Source organism: Salvelinus alpinus, chromosome 13, assembly GCF_045679555.1.
Source record: "Salvelinus alpinus chromosome 13, SLU_Salpinus.1, whole genome shotgun sequence".
Taxonomy (NCBI): Eukaryota; Metazoa; Chordata; class Actinopteri; order Salmoniformes; family Salmonidae; genus Salvelinus; species Salvelinus alpinus.
In genome coordinates, this window is record NC_092098.1 from 33,736,314 (window position 1) to 33,756,153 (window position 19,840).

The 19,840-nt window shown below is 41.8% G+C and overlaps 1 protein-coding gene across 1 annotated transcript in view; it reads right to left on the bottom strand.

Moving 5' to 3' along the window:
* Positions 1–19,840, bottom strand: part of LOC139537578 (rho GTPase-activating protein 32-like) — a 263,274-nt gene that overhangs the window by 79,321 nt on the left and 164,113 nt on the right. The window contains exons 4-5 of the mRNA XM_071339053.1: positions 13,550–13,641; positions 13,023–13,107 (exon numbers count right to left, since the gene is read on the bottom strand). Coding sequence (XP_071195154.1) covers positions 13,023–13,107; positions 13,550–13,641 — 177 coding nt within the window. The remainder of the gene's footprint in view (positions 1–13,022; positions 13,108–13,549; positions 13,642–19,840) is intronic.

The following is a 19,840-nucleotide window of genomic DNA, read 5'->3' on the forward strand; positions in this document are numbered from 1 at the left end:
ATTTCCAGATGCCTGAAGGTACCACGTTCATCTGTACAAACAATAGTACGCAAGTATAAACACCATGGAACCACGCAACCGTAATACCGCTCAGGAAGGAGACGCATTCTGTCTCCTAGAGATGAACGTACTTTGGTGCGAAAAGTGCAAATAAATTCTAGAACAGCAGCAAAGGACCTTGTGAAGATGCTGGAGGAAACGGGTACAAAAGCATCTATATCCACAGTAAAACGAGTCCTATATCGACATAACCTGAAAGGCCGCTCAGCAAGGAAGAAGCCACTGCTCCAAAACCGCCATAAAAAAGCCAGACTACGGTTTACAACTGCACATGGGGACAAAGATCGTACTTTTTAGAGAAATGTTCTCTGGTCTGATGAAACAAAAATAGAACTGTATGGCCATAATGACCATCGTTATGTTTGGAGGAAAAGGGGGGAGGCTTGCAAGCCGAAGAACATCATCCCAACCATGAAGCACGGGGTGGCAGCATCATGTTGTGGGGGTGCTTTGCTGCAGGAGGGACTGGTGCACTTCACAAAATAGATGGCATCAAAAATGATGTGGATATATTGAAGCAACATCTCAAGACATCAGTCAGGAAGTTAAAGCTTGGTCGCAAATGGGTCTTCCAAATGGACAATGACCCCAAGCATACTTCCAAAGTTGTGGCAAAATGGCTTAAGGACAACAAAGTCAAGGTTTTGGAGTGGCCATCACAAAGCCCTGACCTCAATCCCATAGAAAATTTGTGGGCAGAACTGAAAAAGCATGTGCGAGCAAGGAGGCCTACAAACCATACTCAGTTACACCAGCTCTGTCAGGAGGAATGGGCCAAAATTCACCCAACTTATTGTGGAAAGCTTGTGGAAGGCTACCTGGAACGTTTGACCCAAGTTTAAATTGTTTAAGGCAATGCTACCAAATACTAATTGAGTGTATGTAAACTTATGACCCACTGGGAATGTGATGAAAGAAATAAAAGCAGAAATAAATCACTACTATTATTCTGACATTTGACATTCTTAAAATTAAGTTGTGATCCTAACTGACCTAAGATAGGGAATTTGTTACGAGGATTAAATGTCAGGAATTGTGAAAAACTTAGTTTAAATGTATTTGGCTAAGGTGTATGTAAACTTCCGACTTGAACTGTATTAGAGGTCGACCGATTAATCGGAATGGCCAATTAATTAGGGCCGATTTCAAGTTTTCATAACAATCGGAAATCGGTATTTTTGGACACCGATTTGGCCTTTTTTTTTTCTCTTCTTTTTTTTTACACCTTTATTTAACATGGGAAGTCAGTTAAAAACACGTTCTTATTTTCAATGACGGCCTAGGAAGGGTGGGTTAACTGCCTTGTTCAGGGGCAGAACGACAGATTTTTACCTTGTCAGCTCGGGGATTAGTACAGGTAACGAGTGGAGGACAGAGGAGCCTCTTAAAGGTCTGTGAGAGCCAGAAAGGCTTGTTTGTAGGTGACCAAATACTTATTTTCCATCATCATTTGTAAATAAATTCATTAAAAATCCTACAATGTGATTTTCTGGATTTTTTCCCCTCATTTTGTCTGTCATAGTTGAAGTGTACCTATGATGAAAATGACAGGCCTCTCTCATCTTTTTAAGTGGGAGAACTTGCACAATTGGTGGCTGACTAAATACTTTTTTGCCCCACTGTATTTTTAAACCTGCATATTTAGCTAAAAGAAATCAAGGTTCGCAGGCAATATTAACCAGGTGAAATTGTGTCACTTCTCTTGTGTTCATTGCACGCAGAGTCAGGGTATATGCGATAATATATGCGGATTCGACCATATTAATGACCAAAGGCTCGTATTTCTGTGTGTTACTATGTTATAATTAAGTCTATGATTTGATATTTGATAGAGCAGTCCAACTGAGCGATGATAGGCAGCAGCAGGCTCGTAAGCATTCATTCAAACAGCACTTTCATGCGTTTTGCCAGCAGCTCTTCACTGTGCTTCAAGCATTGCGCTGTTTATGACTTCAAGCCCATCAACTCCCGAGATTAGGCTGGTGTAACTGATGTGAAATGGCTAGCTAGTTAGCGGGGTGCGCGCTAATAGCGTTTCAAACGTCACTCGCTCTGAGACTTGGAGTAGTTGTTCCCCTTGCTCTGCATGGGTGGCTATTGTCGATGTGTTCCTCGTTCGAGCCCAGGTAGGAGCAAGGAGAGGGACGGAAGCTATACTGTTAAACTGGCAATACTAAGGTGCCTATAAGAACATCCAATAGTCAAAGGTATTTGGAATACAAATGGTATAGAGATAAATAGTCCTATAAATACTATATTAACTACAACCTAAAACCTCTTACCTTGGAATATTGAAGTCTCATGTTAAAAGGAACCACCAGCTTTCATATGTTCTTATGTTCTGAGCAAGGAACTTAAACGTTAGCTTTTTTACATGGCACATATTGCACTTTGTTTTTGCATTATTTAAACCATGAACATGTTGAATTATTTATTAGAGGCTAAATTGATCTTTATTGATGTATTATATTAAGTTAAAATAAGTGTTCATTCAGTATTGTTGTAATTGTCATTATTACAATAATTGGTATCGGTATCGGCGTTGAAAAATCATAATCGGTCGACCTCTAAACTGTATATATGTATAACTTCATGAGCTGGACTGCCTGTCATTGCAATTTGTTTATTTTCGTTTGTGCTCGTTAGCATATTTAGCTAACAGATACCATTGAAATTTGCTATTACTTGTTCAAATTTTGTTAGCATCCTAGTAATAGACACTGAATATACTTTTTTTTCTTAATTTTTCCACGCCCCCTTGCATGCTAAACCGGTAATCCTGTATATCCAGGTATGAAATGAAAATCTGGATACCGCCCAACCCTACTACACCCCCATTTGCCATGTCTTGAAATATGTAGACAGACAGATTTAAAGTAAGTTTACATTGTAATAATTCTGACAGCCAACTTTCTAGCTCCGCCCACAACTTCCAGACTTTATAGCATTCCCAGAAAGCATGGATTATTGAGTCATTATTCGTTTTACACTTAAGACATGACTCTGCCGTTGTGCTGTAGCATTTGTGAATTTTGTCTCTTGTATAATAAATTATATACATTAGTTTATACTGGATTAGGTGTACATTTTCGTTAACTGTGATTTCGTTAGTTTTGCTTCAACTTTCCATCCATCTTGTGCCAACATCAGTTCTTTTTAAGTCTTGGTTCCAATAGTATATATTTTTGTTATTTTAAATAGGGTGGCAATTTGTTTTCAGCACTTTTATTTTCATGAATGGCCAAAACCTTTTTTTTTGGCTCTTTTTTTTATGGCTCTCGTCCCTCTGCAGCAGCCATATGGTGAGCAATATGTTTGGAACATCGAATCGCAATAAAATCACGGTATTGAGACGCAATACATATAGAATCGTGAGAATCGCAATAGATATCATATTGGCATTGTGATAACGCATCGTGAGGACACTGGCAATTCCCAGCCCTAAAGCCAACGGTGACCTAGCTCATTCAGCTTTCTCGTGGCAGGTTGGTGTGATTTACCAAAGTAACCATCCGTATGAATTACAACTTGTTTGACGTGTATGCAGTAGTAAGCCTAGATATAGGTCAGGGTTAAATGGGATCTTTATCGCTTTCAAAAACACTGCACCAAATACGAACAGACAAACTGCTGCCATTGACCTAAGGGAAGTGCAGGCGTTTCAAATAATGCTGCGATTCGGTACGAAGAAGAAGCATAAGCAACTTTTTGTTTGTTTGCCAGAGAGAAGTGGGGGACTGCAGAGGTAGATGAGGTATTTGGAGTGTCCCTCCCACACTACAAACTTCACATGCTGGTATTTTTGTCAGGCTGTAGAATAGGAGGTTTTCAAGTGCTGTTCACCTTTGGGGCTACACTGCAGTGCTTCAGAACAAACAGAGAGTAACATTGAAAGATATATTCAATATGACCAACTGGAAGGGGAAGCTACTGTTACAGGGCTCTACAGTGCTACAATTTTGGTAGAATATGCTCCAAAATATTTTGCTGTGCTACCTGGAATTGTAATTTGGGAGCACCAGTCCCCCTATAAAAGAAATCACCCAGATAATAATTGTTGTAATGATTACTTTGCTGTACCGTAGTCTCTGATTCGTGACAGTCCTGTTGCTCCATTACTACAAGGAAAACGGCTTGTTTCTAGACCAAACTTTTCAAATGCTATGCTACTTGTAACTGTGCTCCTACATTTCTTTATATGCGCCTACATTTTTCAACTTAGGAGCACATGTGCTGCTTGTAAAAAATGTCAGCCTGTAGTGTACTGACGATTGTAAGGGACTGAAGTTTTACTGGATTTAAAACACGGACTGGACGGAGATCGCAGCAGTAAGTGGATGAGATTAAGGATCGGGAGTGGAGTGTGAAAAATTGCAAAGCTGTTTAGGAAACAAATAACATAGCAGTTGACTTACTCACTGTACACGCTGTTACTGTACACACAAGCACAGTGTCACGCAATGACACAAACACAGGCGCACAGATGTGTGGGTACACACAAAGACATGCATATACCAGAGGCTGGTGGAAGTCACTATAGGAGGATGAGCTCATTGTAATGGCTGGAATGGAATTAATGGAAAGGAATCAAACACATCCAACATATGGAAACGACATTTGACTCAGTTCTATTTACTCTCTTCCAGTCATTACAATGAGCATGTCCTCCTATAGCTCCCCCCCAAAGACTCCTCTGGCGTACACATACAGCATGTCAAGATAGCACTGAAAAGACAAGGACTGTTTCTGTTGCTGCGACATCACTAAGAGTAGACTACATTGACAGGGCAGGCGGGCAAGCATTCATTGGGGCTAAAAAATTATTTACACCGCAGCTCCGAGCAACTCGTCAATATGGTGCCACTGCCCTGTTATGCACGAAACTCTCCAGCAGCATAGTGCTATGCTGACTCTTTTGCAGCATGGTACTTTCCTAGTTTCCCCAGTAGTCACACACTGCAAATGACTGCGGTCTCCGTAATAACCGTTAGAATAGCAAAACTGTATGTGCTGCAATAGAAATAGAATGAACAGAACGGGCGACCCCGTTCTTGTCAATGATGGCATAATGGATGGCCTGGCAGCCATTGCAAGTGTACCCATAGGAGCAAAGCAAAAAAAGCAGGACGTGTATCCATCAAATGTGGCGAATAGTACAGTAAATATAAAGTTCACATAAAATCAACAGTGTAATGTTAGGATTCAGTCATGTCAGGTGACCTTTGGTCTAATAATTTTCCCATAATCTCAAAACTTTTCCCTTTCAATTGCTACAATGGCTATGCATATGCTTTTCATATTTCTTCTGTAAGAAACATTTCAATTTAGCCCTATCCATATAGGCCAATTCCCACAAGTGTAAACGTTACGAGTGTATCGTAACCTAATACATCAGATAATCAGCTTTTTTGCCAAAACTTGAGGATTTTACATGTTGTGGTGAACATCTTCAAAATTGTTTCTGTGGGTTGCAAAGAAGATAAATTAGCATGACAAGAGCAGAATTACATGTAATTGGCCTTGAAAATAAAAGCTCAGTGCTCTGTTGACATTTCACAGAGATATGCTTGTTTGTGAGAAATCTTTGAAAAAATGATTTTGCATTATCTGAAAAGTGTATACTTAAATATGAAAATACCACGTCATGTCTCAAAATCAATATCTATCTCTCCTCTATATTGTTTTATGTCCTGCGGATTCGAAAAGGAAGATGACGAGCTCAACAGGAAAGTGAGCCTGTCAGGTAGCCATCATTCTCACACCACGTCCAGCCTAGCTGACGTGATGCTGTGCAATTTTCCTTATTTTGGACCTCTTTTTCTCCCTCTGGCCTCTATTGATTTAGTCACCGTAATTTTGGACATTCTACAAGTGTAAAAACATGAGATTTGGACCATTGGTTTTCTTAGAGGATTATCTACACAACAAATAATTGAACAAATTGGTCAAAATATTAGTTTTGATTGGACACCCTAGTCCATGTTACCGCAGAAACTGACTCAACTGCACGAACACCCGGCTGTCCCGCCTTCAGTCAGCTGTTTGTAAAAAAAAAAAAAACTGACACCATCTTTATTGTTTTGGTATTGTGAGTTATTGAAAAACTGTATAGAGTTCATCATTTCATTTGAGTTCAATGTTTAAATGAATCTCTCTGCACTGTTTGGAGCCCATCTGTACGATTGGTTTATGTTGTAGAGTTTATTGGGCTGTTTTTTTGAATGAATATTGCCGGTTAATTTCTTCAGAAACACGTTGCTCTGACTGATCTGACAATGGTGTCTGTGGTCTGACAGCGAATGCACTAATGGAGGAGGGGTCAATGTCAGTGATGGCATAATCGACTACACTTGTCCCAAGAGCTGAGCAGTAAGTAAACTGACCTAGAGTCCCCTCTGATTCTACCATTAAGCATGTACAGGCCTAAGGCTCAACAGAGATGCACTAACGCCTTCCCATTTTTGTTCAGTATTTGGTCAGGACTGTTTCTATTATTTATAATAGGGCTACTGTACAAGGAGGGGTGTCCAAATATGTGGTGGTTAACTCCCGCATCAGTGTAGTCAGGCTCAGAACCTCTCTCTCGCTCACTCTGTCGACCTCTCTCTCTCTAGCGACCTCTCTCTTCCTCGACCCCTCGCTCTGTCGACCTCTCCACCTGTCGACCTCTCTACCTGTCGACCTCTCTACCTGTCGACCTCTCTCTCGCTCTCTCTAGCGACCTCTCTCTCTCTCTCTCTCTCTCTCTCTAGCGACCTCTCTCTCTCTCTCTAGCGACCTCTCTCTCTCTCTCTAGCGACCTCTCTAGCGACCTTTCTCTCTCTAGCGATCTCTCTAGCGACCTCTCTCTCTCTCTCTCTAGCGACCTCTCTCTCTCTCTCTCTCTCGACCTCTCTAGCGACCTCTCTCTCTCTCTAGCGACCTCTCGCTCTCTCTCTCTCTCTCTAGCGACCTCTCGCTCTCTCTCTCTCTCTCTAGCGATCTCTCTCTCTCTAGCGACCTCTCTCTCTCTCTCTAGCGACCTCTCTCTCTCTCTCTCTCTCTCTCTAGCGACCTCTCTCTCTCTCTCTCTCTCTCTCTCTCTCTCTCTACCTCTCTCTCTCTCGACCTCTCTCTCTCTCTCGACCTCTCTCTCTCTCGACCTCTCTCTCTCTCGACCTCTCCTTGTCTGTCATTCCTTTATTCAATTCAATTCAATTCAATTCAATTCAAGGGGCTTTACTGGCATGGGAAACATGTGTTAACATTGCCAAAGCAAGTGAGGTAGATATTATACAAAAGTGAAATAAACAATACAAATTAACAGTAAACATTACACATACAGAAGTTTCAAAACAATAAAGACATTACAAATGTTATATTATATATATACAGTGTTGTAACAATGTACAAATGGTTAAAGCACACAAGTTAAAATAAATAAGCATAAATATGGGTTGTATTTACAATGGTGTTTGTTCTTCACTGGTTGCCCTTTTCTTGTGGCAACAGGTCACAAATCTTGCTGCTGTGATTGCACACTGTGGAATTTCTCCCAGTAGATATGGGAGTTTATCAAAACTGGATTTGTTTTCAAATTCTTTTTGGATCTGTGTAATCTGAGGGAAATATGTCTCTCTAATATGGTCATACATTGGGCAGGAGGTTAGGAAGTGCAGCTCAGTTTCCACCTCATTTTGTGGGCAGTGTGCACATAGCCTGTCTTCTCTTGAGAGCCATGTCTGCCTACGGCGGCCTTTCTCAATAGCAAGGCTATGCTCACTGAGTCTGTACATAGTCAAAGCTTTCCTTAAGTTTGGGTCAGTCACAGTGGTCAGGTATTCTGCCACTGTGTACTCTCTGTTTAGGGCCAAATAGCATTCTAGTTTGCTCCTGTTTTTTTGTTAATTCTTTCCAATGTGTCAAGTAATTATCTTTTTGTTTTCTCATGATTTGGTTGGGTCTAATTGTGCTGTTGTCCTGGGGCTCTGTGGGGTGTGTTTGTGTTTGTGAACAGAGCCCTAGGACCAGCTTGCTTAGGGGACTCTTCTCCAGGTTCATCTCTCTGTAGGTGATGGCTTTGTTATGGAAGGTTTGGGAATCGCTTCCTTTTAGGTGGTTGTAGAATTTAACGGCTCTTTTCTGGATTTTGATAATTAGTGGGTATCGGCCTAATTCTGCTCTGCATGCATTATTTGGTGTTCTACGTTGTACACAGAGGATATTTTTGCAGAATTCTGCATGCAGAGTCTCAATTTGGTGTTTGTCCCATTTTGTGAAATCTTGGTTGGTGAGCGGACCCCAGACCTCACAACCATAAAGGGCAATGGGCTCTATGACTGATTCAAGTATTTTTAGCCAGATCCTAATTGATATGTTGAAATTTATGTTCCTTTTGATGGCATAGAAGGCCCTTCTTGCCTTGTCTCTCAGATCGTTCACAGCTTTGTGGAAGTTACCTGTGGTGCTGATGTTTAGGCCGAGGTATGTATAGTTTTTTGTGTGCTCTAGGGCAACGGTGTCCAGATGGAATTTGGACCTAACCTCTCTATAGCGACCTCTCTCTAGCGACCTCTCTCTAGCGACCTCTCTCGCTCGCTCTAGCGACCTCTCTCGCTCGCTCTAGCGACCTCTCGCTCTCTCTAGCAACCTCTCGCTCTCTCTAGCAACCTCTCTCTCTCTCTAGCAACCTCTCTCTCTCTCTAGCAACCTCTCTCTAGCAACCTCTCTCACAACCTCTCTCTCGCGACCTCTCTCTCTCTAGCGACATCTCTCTCTCTCTCTCTAGCGACCTCTCTCTCTCTCTAGCGACCTCTCTCTCTCTCTAGCGACCTCTCTCTCTCTAGCGACCTCTCTCTCTCTAGCGACCTCTCTCTCTCTAGCGACCTCTCTCTCTCTAGCGACCTCTCTCTCTCTAGCGACCTCTCTCTCTCTCTAGCGACCTCTCTCTCTCTCTAGCGACCTCTCTCTCTCTCTAGCGACCTCTCTCTCTCTCTAGCGACCTCCTCTCTCTCTAGCGACCTCCTCTCTATCTCTAGCGACCTCTCTCTCTCTCTAGCGACCTCTCTCTCTCTCTAGCGACCTCTCTCTCTCTAGCGACCTCTCTCTCTCTAGCGACCTCTCTCTCTCTAGCGACCTCTCTCTCTCTAGCGACCTCTCTCTCTCTAGCGACCTCTCTCTCTCTAGCGACCTCTCTCTCTCTCTAGCGACCTCTCTCTCTCTAGCGACCTCTCTCTCTCTAGCGACCTCTCAATTTCAATTCAATTCAATTCGCTCTATTGGCATGACGTAACAATGTACATATTGCCAAAGCTTATTTTGGATATTTACAATGTGAAAATAAAACCGAGAATCAAAATTGTCAACGGGACAACAGTGACAACAATAACCAAGTGTCAAAATAACCATACATTCAACAATAACAATAAGCATACAGTAGTGTACATGTGCAGGTTGATTGGTTTGTCAGACACTGTCCCTCAACTTATGGCAGGCAGCAATGTAGTGCGCTGCCAACCCACAGCTCTCTGCGTCCTCCCCCAACAGGACGGGTAGCCTACTCTCATCAGAGAGGTCTTTGAAACCTTGAATAAGGGTTTCAAATTTGGGGAAATTACACTAATTGTTTTATATTTTTTACATTTTGTCAGAAAATGCAGCTCCGTCTCAGGTTCTGCTGTTGTGCAGTGGTTGCACAGCCTTTCCTCTACAGGGAGCCAGGTTTTCCTGTGTCTACCCTTCTCAATGGCAAGGCTGTGCTCACTGAGCCTGTACTTTGTCAAGGTTTTTCTAAGGTTTTGATCAGTAACCATGGTCAAATATTTAGCCACAGTGTACTGTCGATTTAGGGCCAGATAGCACTGCATTTTGCTTTGTGTTTGTGCTTGTGTTTCCCAATAAGCAATATAGTTTTGTTTTGACTGTGTTGTAATTTGGTTTATCCTGATTGATTGGATATTCTGGTCCTCTCTCTCAACCTCTCTCTCAAATTACATTTACTCCTGAGGTGCTGACCTGTTGCACCCTCTTCAACCACTGGGATTATTATTTGACCCTGGTGGTTATCTACGAATGTTTAAACATCTTCAAGAACGATCTGGCCTTAATGGCCATGTACTCAATCTCCACCCGGCACTGCCAGAAGAGGACTGGCCACCCCTCAGAGCGAGGTTTCTTCCTAAGTCCCTGCCTTTCTAGGGAGTTTTGGCTGGGTTCCTGTTAAAGCACTTTGACATCTGCTGATGTAAAAGGGCTTATAAATACATTTGATTGATTTATTGATTGAAAACAGTGATACATGCCATCTGAGAATGACAAAAGCATAGAATTGTATAAAGAATCATAGAATTTACAGGATTTGTTTGCACAGAAGTCAGTGTGGAAAGCTTGTTCTTTATCCAATGTTGATTTTGAATGATGCAAATTATTTTTTTATTACCACTGTGAGATTGTGCTGGTTGATGGAGCTCCTGGTGATGAGGGAGAGTGGAGAGTCAATGCAGGATTCTGCCCACAATGATGCTACAGTATCTCTCCTGTGCTAACAAGTGAGACAATGCTGACTTCTACTGGACATGGAGAAGTACTACATCAACATTCATCATCACATGCCAATCAGAGGGGATAAGTTACCAAGCTACTTCTGAGACAATATAACAGGATTCAGATGGTTCTTGTCCTCTTCCAGTGCTTGCAGATCTGTCTGTGTATCATTATCCGTCTGTGTCTGTGTGTATGCATCGTGATTCCTGTGTGTGTGTGTGAGTGAATCATGATCTGTTTGCGTGTGTGTGTGTGTGTGTGTGTGTGTGTGTGTGTGTGTGTGTGTGTGTGTGTGTGTGTGTGTGTGTGTGTGTGTGTGTGTGTATATATATCGTGATTTCAGTGTGTGTGTTCCATTATCGAACAAGCACCACCACAACAGTGGAGCTCTGGGCTCCCCGGTGGTATTGCAGCACCTTCTGTGTGTGTTTCGCCTCTGCCTGCACCGGGAGGGAGCCATTGAGCCAGGCTCAGATAATACACCTCTCCTTTCACCATATGGAGATGCACTCAATAGAGGTAGGAGTCAGCAGAGGTGGGAATTAGGCATTATGTATAGCGGATTTATGATGTAATATACATTGGGTAATAGTGCAGACGTGACTGGTGGAAATGCCTCTCATGCTAACCATGCAGATTTGGTGTTTAATTTGCGACAAACATTTTGATATAAAGGCATTGGATTAGGTTAGAAGATTTGTATTACTCGCTGCTCGTGTTGCTTCCCTCCTATTCTCAGTTTAGAATGGATGCTGAATATCTTTGCACAGAGTCAACAGAAACCAATATCAGATTTTCTAAGGAGAAATGCTTAGTAAAGCCCACCAGAAAAAAACAGGCTAACTTGCCAACTATTAACACAGGGTCTAGCTGTGCTGAAAAGAGGAGACAATATAGCTTTTCATCTGCACTGGGGGAATTTGCAGGAAATTTGCTTCCACCTGTCCAGGTCTTTCACATCAGGGGTGTCGTGAGTTTCCCAAAAAACAAAGATCTTTAGAACTAAGACAATCTTACATCCATTGGTAGGCAATGGAAGAACGATCTTAATGCTGAAGTTGATATTTTGGGGAGAAACTCACCCCAAACAGTTGAAAGAGAGGAGACAAGAGTCAATTAGATAGTAGACAAGGAGAGACTAAGCCAGTGTAGGAGTCATGGCAGGCAGGGCTTCCTGGTGATGTCATGCTGAGGAGGGGAGAGCGGGGGAAGGGAGAAGGCAACAACAGCTGGAGCTGCAGTGTGTAGAGTTGGAGCTGCTCATTGGTGAGACATGTTAATTACACTAACGATCCCCTCCATTTCCACTGGAGCCAAAGAAGAGGCCTCTTCTGCTACAGTGGCCAGCAAGATTCTGAACAAACACACACATGCTCAACACAGCAAGTGCTCTCCTACCATTCTTACAGTATTGTCAACAATGTTATACTTATGAGCATACGCAAATCAAAACCACGTAATACCACTGGTTAATTTTAAAATGTGGAATTCCAAAACAAAATCAAGCTACAGCAAAATCCACAACCACCATGAATAGCCTAATAATAATAATAGCATCCTCACCACATATAGCCTATTCCACCAGCATACACTAGAGGTTGATCGATTAATTAGGGCCGATTTTAAGTTTTCATAACAGTCGGTAATTGGCATTTTTGGACGCCGATTATGGCCGATTACATTGCACTCCTCGAGGAAACTAAGTGCCTATAAGACCATCCAATAGTCAAAGGTATATGAAATACAAATGGTATAGAGAGAAATAGTCGACGCGCATAATTCCTATAATAACTACAACCTAAAACTTCGAAACTGGGAATATTGAACCACCAGCTTTCATATGTTCTGAGCAAGGAACTTAAATGTTAGCTTTTTTTACATGGCACATATTGCACTTTTACTTTCGTCTCCAACACTGTGTTTTTGCATTATTTACAACAAATTGAGCATGTATCATTATTTATTTGAGACTAAATAGATTTTATTTCTGTATTATATTAAGTTAAAATAAAAGGGTTCATTCAGTGTTGTTGTAATTGTCATTATTACAAATCTATATATATATATATATATTTATTTTAATTTTTTTATTATTATTATTATTATTTTTTTTTTAATCGGCCGATTAATCGGTATATGCTTTTTTTGGTCCTCCAATAAATCGGTCTTGGTGTTGAAAAATCATAATCGGTCGACCTCTAGCATACACCACATTAAACAAAGAGGTGGAGTCAAATGACCACTGTCTTCATGAACTGTGTCATCAGCAAAGACTAAGACTGGGCTATACACTTGAAACAACACCACCGTTTTCATTGCAATATCAATATGGTGTATCACAACCAAGGTAGGAACCTTATCTACCACCGCAGCACACCAGACGGTCCAACATTTTAGGAAAACATAGCAGCACCACAGTACCCTGCTAAGTGTCTGATTACCTGGATTGTGCCAAAGTCCACGTTCTCATAGTGGAAGTGGGCGCACTCAGCCAGCATGGGGAAGTGGCCTTTGGTGAAGGACAGTCTGAAATACAGAGACGGACTGTGGTTAGGATGAAGGCCTTAGGCCTAAGGGTCTGATGGATAATGAAGAGAGTAAAGTAAGGGGGGGAGGGTGGAGAAGAAGACAACATAGTACAAGAGAGGGGAGGAGAAAGAGGGCAAAAATAGATCAAGTCCAGTAGAAAAGGCAAAATTGAAGGAGAGCGGGAGAAAGAGACTGAGAAAGGGACATGTGTGAGGGACACAGATAACAAGAGTGAGGTAGAGACAGAAAGAGATGTAAGCGATAGCTGAAGAGAGAAAAAGGTTGCAAGAGAGAACAGGGTGGGAGCCGAAAGAGAGACCGCAAAATGGAGATAAAAAGGATGATTGATAGAGAGAGATGTGTAGCAGATGTGAGGAGTTAAGGCAGTATCAGAAGGCCCATGGCAGGGTAAGTCTTCTCGGTCAGATGGTCCACTCACTTCTTGACGTTCTTGACCTTCATGCTGGCCGTGCTGCTGCAGGAGCGCAAGAGGGGCTCGGCGCTCAGCTCGGGGACCTCGGCACTCCTCGCCTGCATGTTGGAAAGGAAACAGACACACTCGTCAATACATGATCTGTGACTTCACCTCTGACAAACAACTCCATATGAGTTGACCTGCATGCGAGAGAAACCTAGGGACAGTACAAACCAAACCAAAATTGTTCAAAGAAACAATTCCAGGATGTAGTGACTGTTGTCAAAGTAGCTACTTAATGTTTTTGTATTTTTCATGTTAATTGGATAGAGACAGTGAAAGAGTGGAAGAAAAGTTAGGAGCTTGTATTAGAAGGGCAGTCGGTTGGATTCAAACCTACCAAAGGCTAGACCACCCCAGGCCCCTACTAGCTACGTTTGACCCAACATGGTGTGACCCCTCACAGAGTCTAATCTGTGACCAAGTGAGGTTAAAACGCACTTGACAACATTACAGCAAGTCATCCTGTGTGGCTAAAGTCAACAAGGGAAAAGAGAAACACCAAGCTAACAGAGAGAGACCTAAAGAGCAGGAACCCAGACTTAAAAGAAATTGGAAATACAGACATTGTCATCCTACAAGAAACATGGTATAGAGACCACTGGTTGCCCTCTAGGTTACAGAGAGCTGGTAGTCCCATCCAACAAACTACCAGGTGTGAAACAGGGAAGAGACCTAACTCACTAATTAGTCAAAAAAGGAACATTTTAAATCTGTATAGAAATTAAGAAGGAAATTATCTCAACAGAGAAAAATGTCCTAATGTGTGCTACCTGTATCCCCCCCACTTTAACAATGACAGCTTCTCCATCCTAGAGGGGGAGATCAACCATTTCCAGGCCCAGGGACGTATTAGTCTGTGGTGACCTAAATGCCAGAACTGGACAAGAAGCGGACACTCTCAGCAGTCAGCACACATAGGGACAAACACCTACCTGGAGGTGACAGTATTCCCTCCCAAATATGCCCCCCAAGACACAACTATGACAAAACAACCACCAAAAATGGGTCACAACTCCTGCAGCTCTGTCGCACGCTAGGTCTGTACATAGTCAATGGTAGGCTTTGAGGAGACTCCTATGCTAGGTACACCTACAGATCATCTCTTGGCAGTAGTACTGTAGACTACTTTATCACTGACCTCAACCCAGAGTCTCTCAGAGAGTTCACAATCAGCCCACTGACTCCCCTATCAGATCACAGCAAAATCAGTCTACCTGAACAAAGCAATACTTAAATCATGAGTCATCAAAGCCAAAGGAACTGCACAATATTAAGACATGCTATAGATGGGAAGGATAGTAGTGTAGAAACCTACAAAAAAAAACAATTAGGCAACAAAAAATTAAATCCCTTTAAGACAACTTCCTGGACAAAACATTTCACTGTAATAGTGAAGGTGTTAACCTTGCAGTAGAAAGCCTAAACAGTATATTTGACCTTTCGGCTCCTCTATCAAATCTAAAAATGTCAAGCAGACAAGAAAATGAAACACAATGACAAATGGTTTGATGGAGAATGCAAAAACTTAATAACTATTATTATTATTATATTTTTTAAATCTATCCAAACAAAATCATAAAGACCTAGAAAACCTGCGTCAACGCCTTCAGGTAGCATAGTGGTTAGAGTGCTGGGCCAGTAACCGAAAGATTGCTAGATTGAATCCCCGAACTGATAAGGTAAAAATCTGTCGTTCTGCCCCTGAAAAAGGCAGTTAACCAACTCACAAAGCCCTGACCTCAATCCTATAGAAAATGTGCCTAGTTAAATAAAGGTTAAATAAAAAATAAAATACAAATAGAATAAAGGGTGAATCACTAAAACAATAAAGAAATACACTACAGGGGAAAAAAGGAACATCACGTAAGAAATTAGCTCAACGTAATTGCGAATCCATAGAATCTAACCATTTCCGGGAAAATTGGAACACACTAAACAAACACCAAGAGTTATCTATCCAAATCAGAGATGTGACCACTTCTCCAATCTTTTTGGCTCTATAACAAAGAACAAACAGCAAAAACATGATGCCTCACAAGTGACAAAGGCAAAGTCTTCTCATGCTTTGAAGATTTCAAAAAAGCTTTTGACTCAATTTGGCAAGAGGGTCTGCAATACAAATTCTTGAAAAGTGGTGTTGGGGGAAAAACATACGACATTATAAAATCCATGTACACAAAGTGTGCGGTTAAAATTATAATTCACTGTATCACAATTGCAGTGGGTCAGACGTTTACATACACTAAGTTGACTGTGCCTTTAAACAGCTTGGAAAATTCCAGAAAATTGTGTCATGGCTTTAGAAGCTTCTGATAGGCTAATTGACATCATTTGAGTCAATTGGAGGTGTACCTGTGGATGTATTTCAAGGCCTACCTTCAAACTCAGTGCCTCTTTGCTTGACATCATGAGAAAATCAAAAGAAATCAGCCAAGACCTCAGAAAAAAATGTGTAGACCTCCACAGGTCTGGTTCATCCTTGGGAGCAATTTCCAAACGCCTGAAAGTACCACATTCATCTGTACAAACAATAGTACGCAAGTATAAACACCATGGGACCACGCAGCCGTCATACCGCTCAGGAAGGAGACGCGTTCTGTCTCCTAGAGATGAATGTACTTGTGCGAAAAGTGCAAATCAATTCTAGAACAACAGCAAAGGACCTTGTGAAGATGCTGGAGGCAACTGGTACAAAAATATCTATATCCACAGTAAAACAAGTCCTATATCGACATAACCTGAATGGCCGCTAAGAAAGGAAGAAGCCACTGCTCCAAAACCGCCATAAAAAAGCCAGACTACGGTTTGCAACTGCACATGGGGACAAAGATCGTACTTTTTGGAGAAATGTCCTCTGGTCTGATGAAACAAAAATAGAACTGTTTGGCCACAATGACCATTGTTATGTTTGGAGGAAAAAGGGGGAGGCTTGCAAGCCGAAGAACACCATTCCAACCGTGAAGCATGGAGGTGGCAGCATCATGTTGTGGGGGTGCTTTGCTGCAGGAGGGACTGGTGCACTTCACAAAATAGATGGCATCATGAGGGAGGAAAATTATGTGGATATATTGAAGCAACATCTCAAGACATCAGTCAGGAAGTTAAAGCTTGGTCACAAATGGGTCTTCCAAATGGACAATGACGCCAAGCATACTTCCAAAGTTGTGGCAAAATGTTTAAGGACAACACAGTGAAGGTATTGGAGTGGCCATCACAAAGCCCTGACCTCAATCCTATAGAAAATTTGTGGGCAGAACTGAAAAAGCATGTGCGAGCAAGGAGGCCTACAAACCAGACTCAGTTACACCAGCTCTGTCAGGAGGAATGGGCCAAAATTCAAACATTTGACCCAAGTTAAACAATTTAAAGGCAATGCTAACAAATACTAATTGAGTGTATGTAAACTTCTGACCCACTGGGAATGTGACAAAATAAATAAAAGATTCTCTCAACTATTATTCTGACATTTCACATTCTTAAAATAAAGTGGTGATCCTAACTGACCTAAGACATGTCAGTTAGTATAGGTCCCTAAGACATTTTTTACTAGGATTAAATGTCAGGAATTGTGAAAAACTGAGTTTAAATGTATTTGGCTAAGGTGTATGTAAACTTCTGACTTCAACTGTATCAACAAATTGGCAAGAGCACGAGAACAGTCTGAAGCCCCTGGCATCAACCTACTAGAATCTGAAGTTAAATGTCCAATGTTTGCTGATGTGGTGCTTCTGTCCCCAACCAAGGAGGGCCTACGGCAGCACCTAGATTTTCTGCACAGATTCTGTCAGACCTGGGCCCTGACAGTAAATAATGGTGTTCCAAAAAAGGTCCAGTTGCCAGGACCACAAATACAAATTCCAATCTAGCCCTAGAGCACAAAATCCAGCAAAGAGCCATTCAATTCTACAACCACCTAAAAGGAAGTGATTTCCAAACCTTCCATAACAAAGCCATCACCTACAGAGAGATTAATCTGGAGAAGAGTCTCCTAAGCAAGCTGGTCCTGGGCTCTGTTTACAAACACAAACAGACCCCACAGAGCCCCAGGATAGCAACACAATTAGACCCAACCAAATCATGAGAAAACAAAAAGATAACTTGACACATTGGAAAGAATTAACAAAAAAAACAGGAGCAAACTACAATGCTATTTGGCCCCAAACAGAGAGTATACAGTGGCAGAATACCTGACCACTGACACGGTCCCAAAATTAAGGAAAGCTTTGACAATATACAGACTCAGTGAACATGGCCTTGCCACAGAGAAAGGCTGCCGCTGGCAGACATGGCTCTAAAGAGAAGACAGGCTATGTGCACACTGCCCACAAAACAAGGTGGAAACTGAGCTGCACTTCCTAACCTCCTGCCAAATGTATCACCATATTAGAGACACATATTTCCCTCAGATTACACAGACCCACAAAGAATTAAAAAACAAATCTATTTTTGATAAACTCCCATATCTACTCGGTGAAATATCAGTGTGCAATCACAGCAGCAAGATTTGTGACCTGTTGCCACAAGGGCAATCAGTGAAAACAAACCCCATTGTAAATACAACCCATATTTATTCATTTGTCCTTTTGTCGTTTAACTATTTGCACATTGTTACAACACTGTATAAAGACATTTGAAATGTCTTTATTATTTTGGGTACTGTTTACTGTTCATTTTTGTATTGTTTATTTCACTTTTGTTTATTATCTATTTTACTTGCTGTGGCAATGTAAATATATGTATCCCAAGCCAATAAAGCCCATTGAATTGAGAGAGAGAAGAGAAACCAGAGATAATAAGGAAAGTAAAGAATGAAAAAGAATAGCAGAAAATTGTGGAGTGGGACAAAAGAGAGCGAGAGAGGACAGGATGAGATTTGGAGAAGTTTGGTCTCTTTCTAGCTGGTTGCAGACAAAAACCGGGAAGGCGATAAGCAGATAAGCATGATTGCCAATGAGGTCAGAGACAGGAGCCAGGTGGGCCAGTGTACAGATAGCATCATGTCAGGCCTGCAGTAGCTGTGAATGGGAATGTAGACTCGCTTAGCCTGTGTGCCAGTCTCTTTCTATTCTTTCTGCTTTAGCCGACTCCAATGTTATTGCTGTTTGGCATCGAAAATGATTCTGCTTAAGCAAAAACAGAGTGACAAGCAGGCTATTAAGAACTACTAGGAGCAGACAAACACTGGTAGCAACCTCTTCAGTGCTTCCCCAAGGGGAGAGGCTTATCAAGTCTAGCCAAAACATTCTTAGAGGTTCAGCTGTACCTATAAAATATTCAACTGTGTCTTGAAGGCGAGGGCTCATCAAGACTTGCTAAATAAAGGAATACAGTGCAGGCGTTGCCAAATTTCACTTGGGTTGTTGGATATTATGCACAGTAGCCTATGCCGAATTAAGTGACGATGAATGGGAAGTATTCTGCTTATGTATTGCGTTATCCACATATATTTGACTAACTACTGGTAAATTAGTTAGTCAATAACATGCAGCATGTCAATTTATTCATGTAGGTCTATTTTTATAAATTGTACATTCATTTAACCACGTAAGCCACTGAAAACACATTCTCTTTTGCAATAAGACCAAACCAATGTTCTGTTAACAATGTGCCCTCAGTCAATCGAGAGCTTGGCAGAGTTATTGATCGATTCATCCTCTGAATTGCAGCACACCACTGCCTGCCACGCATGTCGGCTACTGCCATTTGGGCACATTGTGACAGCTAACGCTAACTAGCTTAGTATTTTGAACACTGCGACCCACTGTGACAGCTAACTGTAAGGCCTGGGTGTCGGAGTGTGAAGTCAAAGCGCAGGAAACAGCAGGTGCAAATACAAATGTTCTTTAATGAACACGGACAAACTAGGCCACCCTACTAACACACTGGGTGTACTTCTTAACCAGCCCCAGACACGGGGGAAACGAACACAGTCCAGTAAACACGTAGCACAAAACCAACACCACTACTTACAAACAAACAATCCCGCACAAAGAAACGTGCGGGCCGGCTGACTAATAAGCCCAACTAATTAACCCTAATACAAAACAGGTGAACCCAATAAACACATAGGGAGGGGGAGAAAAGGATCAGTGGCAGCTAATAGGCCGGTGACGACGACCGCCGAACGCCACCCGAACGGGAAGGAGAGCCTGCCTCGGTCGAAGTCGTGACACTAACGCTAACTAGCTTAGCATTTTTTAAATAAAATAAAATGTTATTTGTCACATGCTTCGTAAACAACAGTTGTAGACT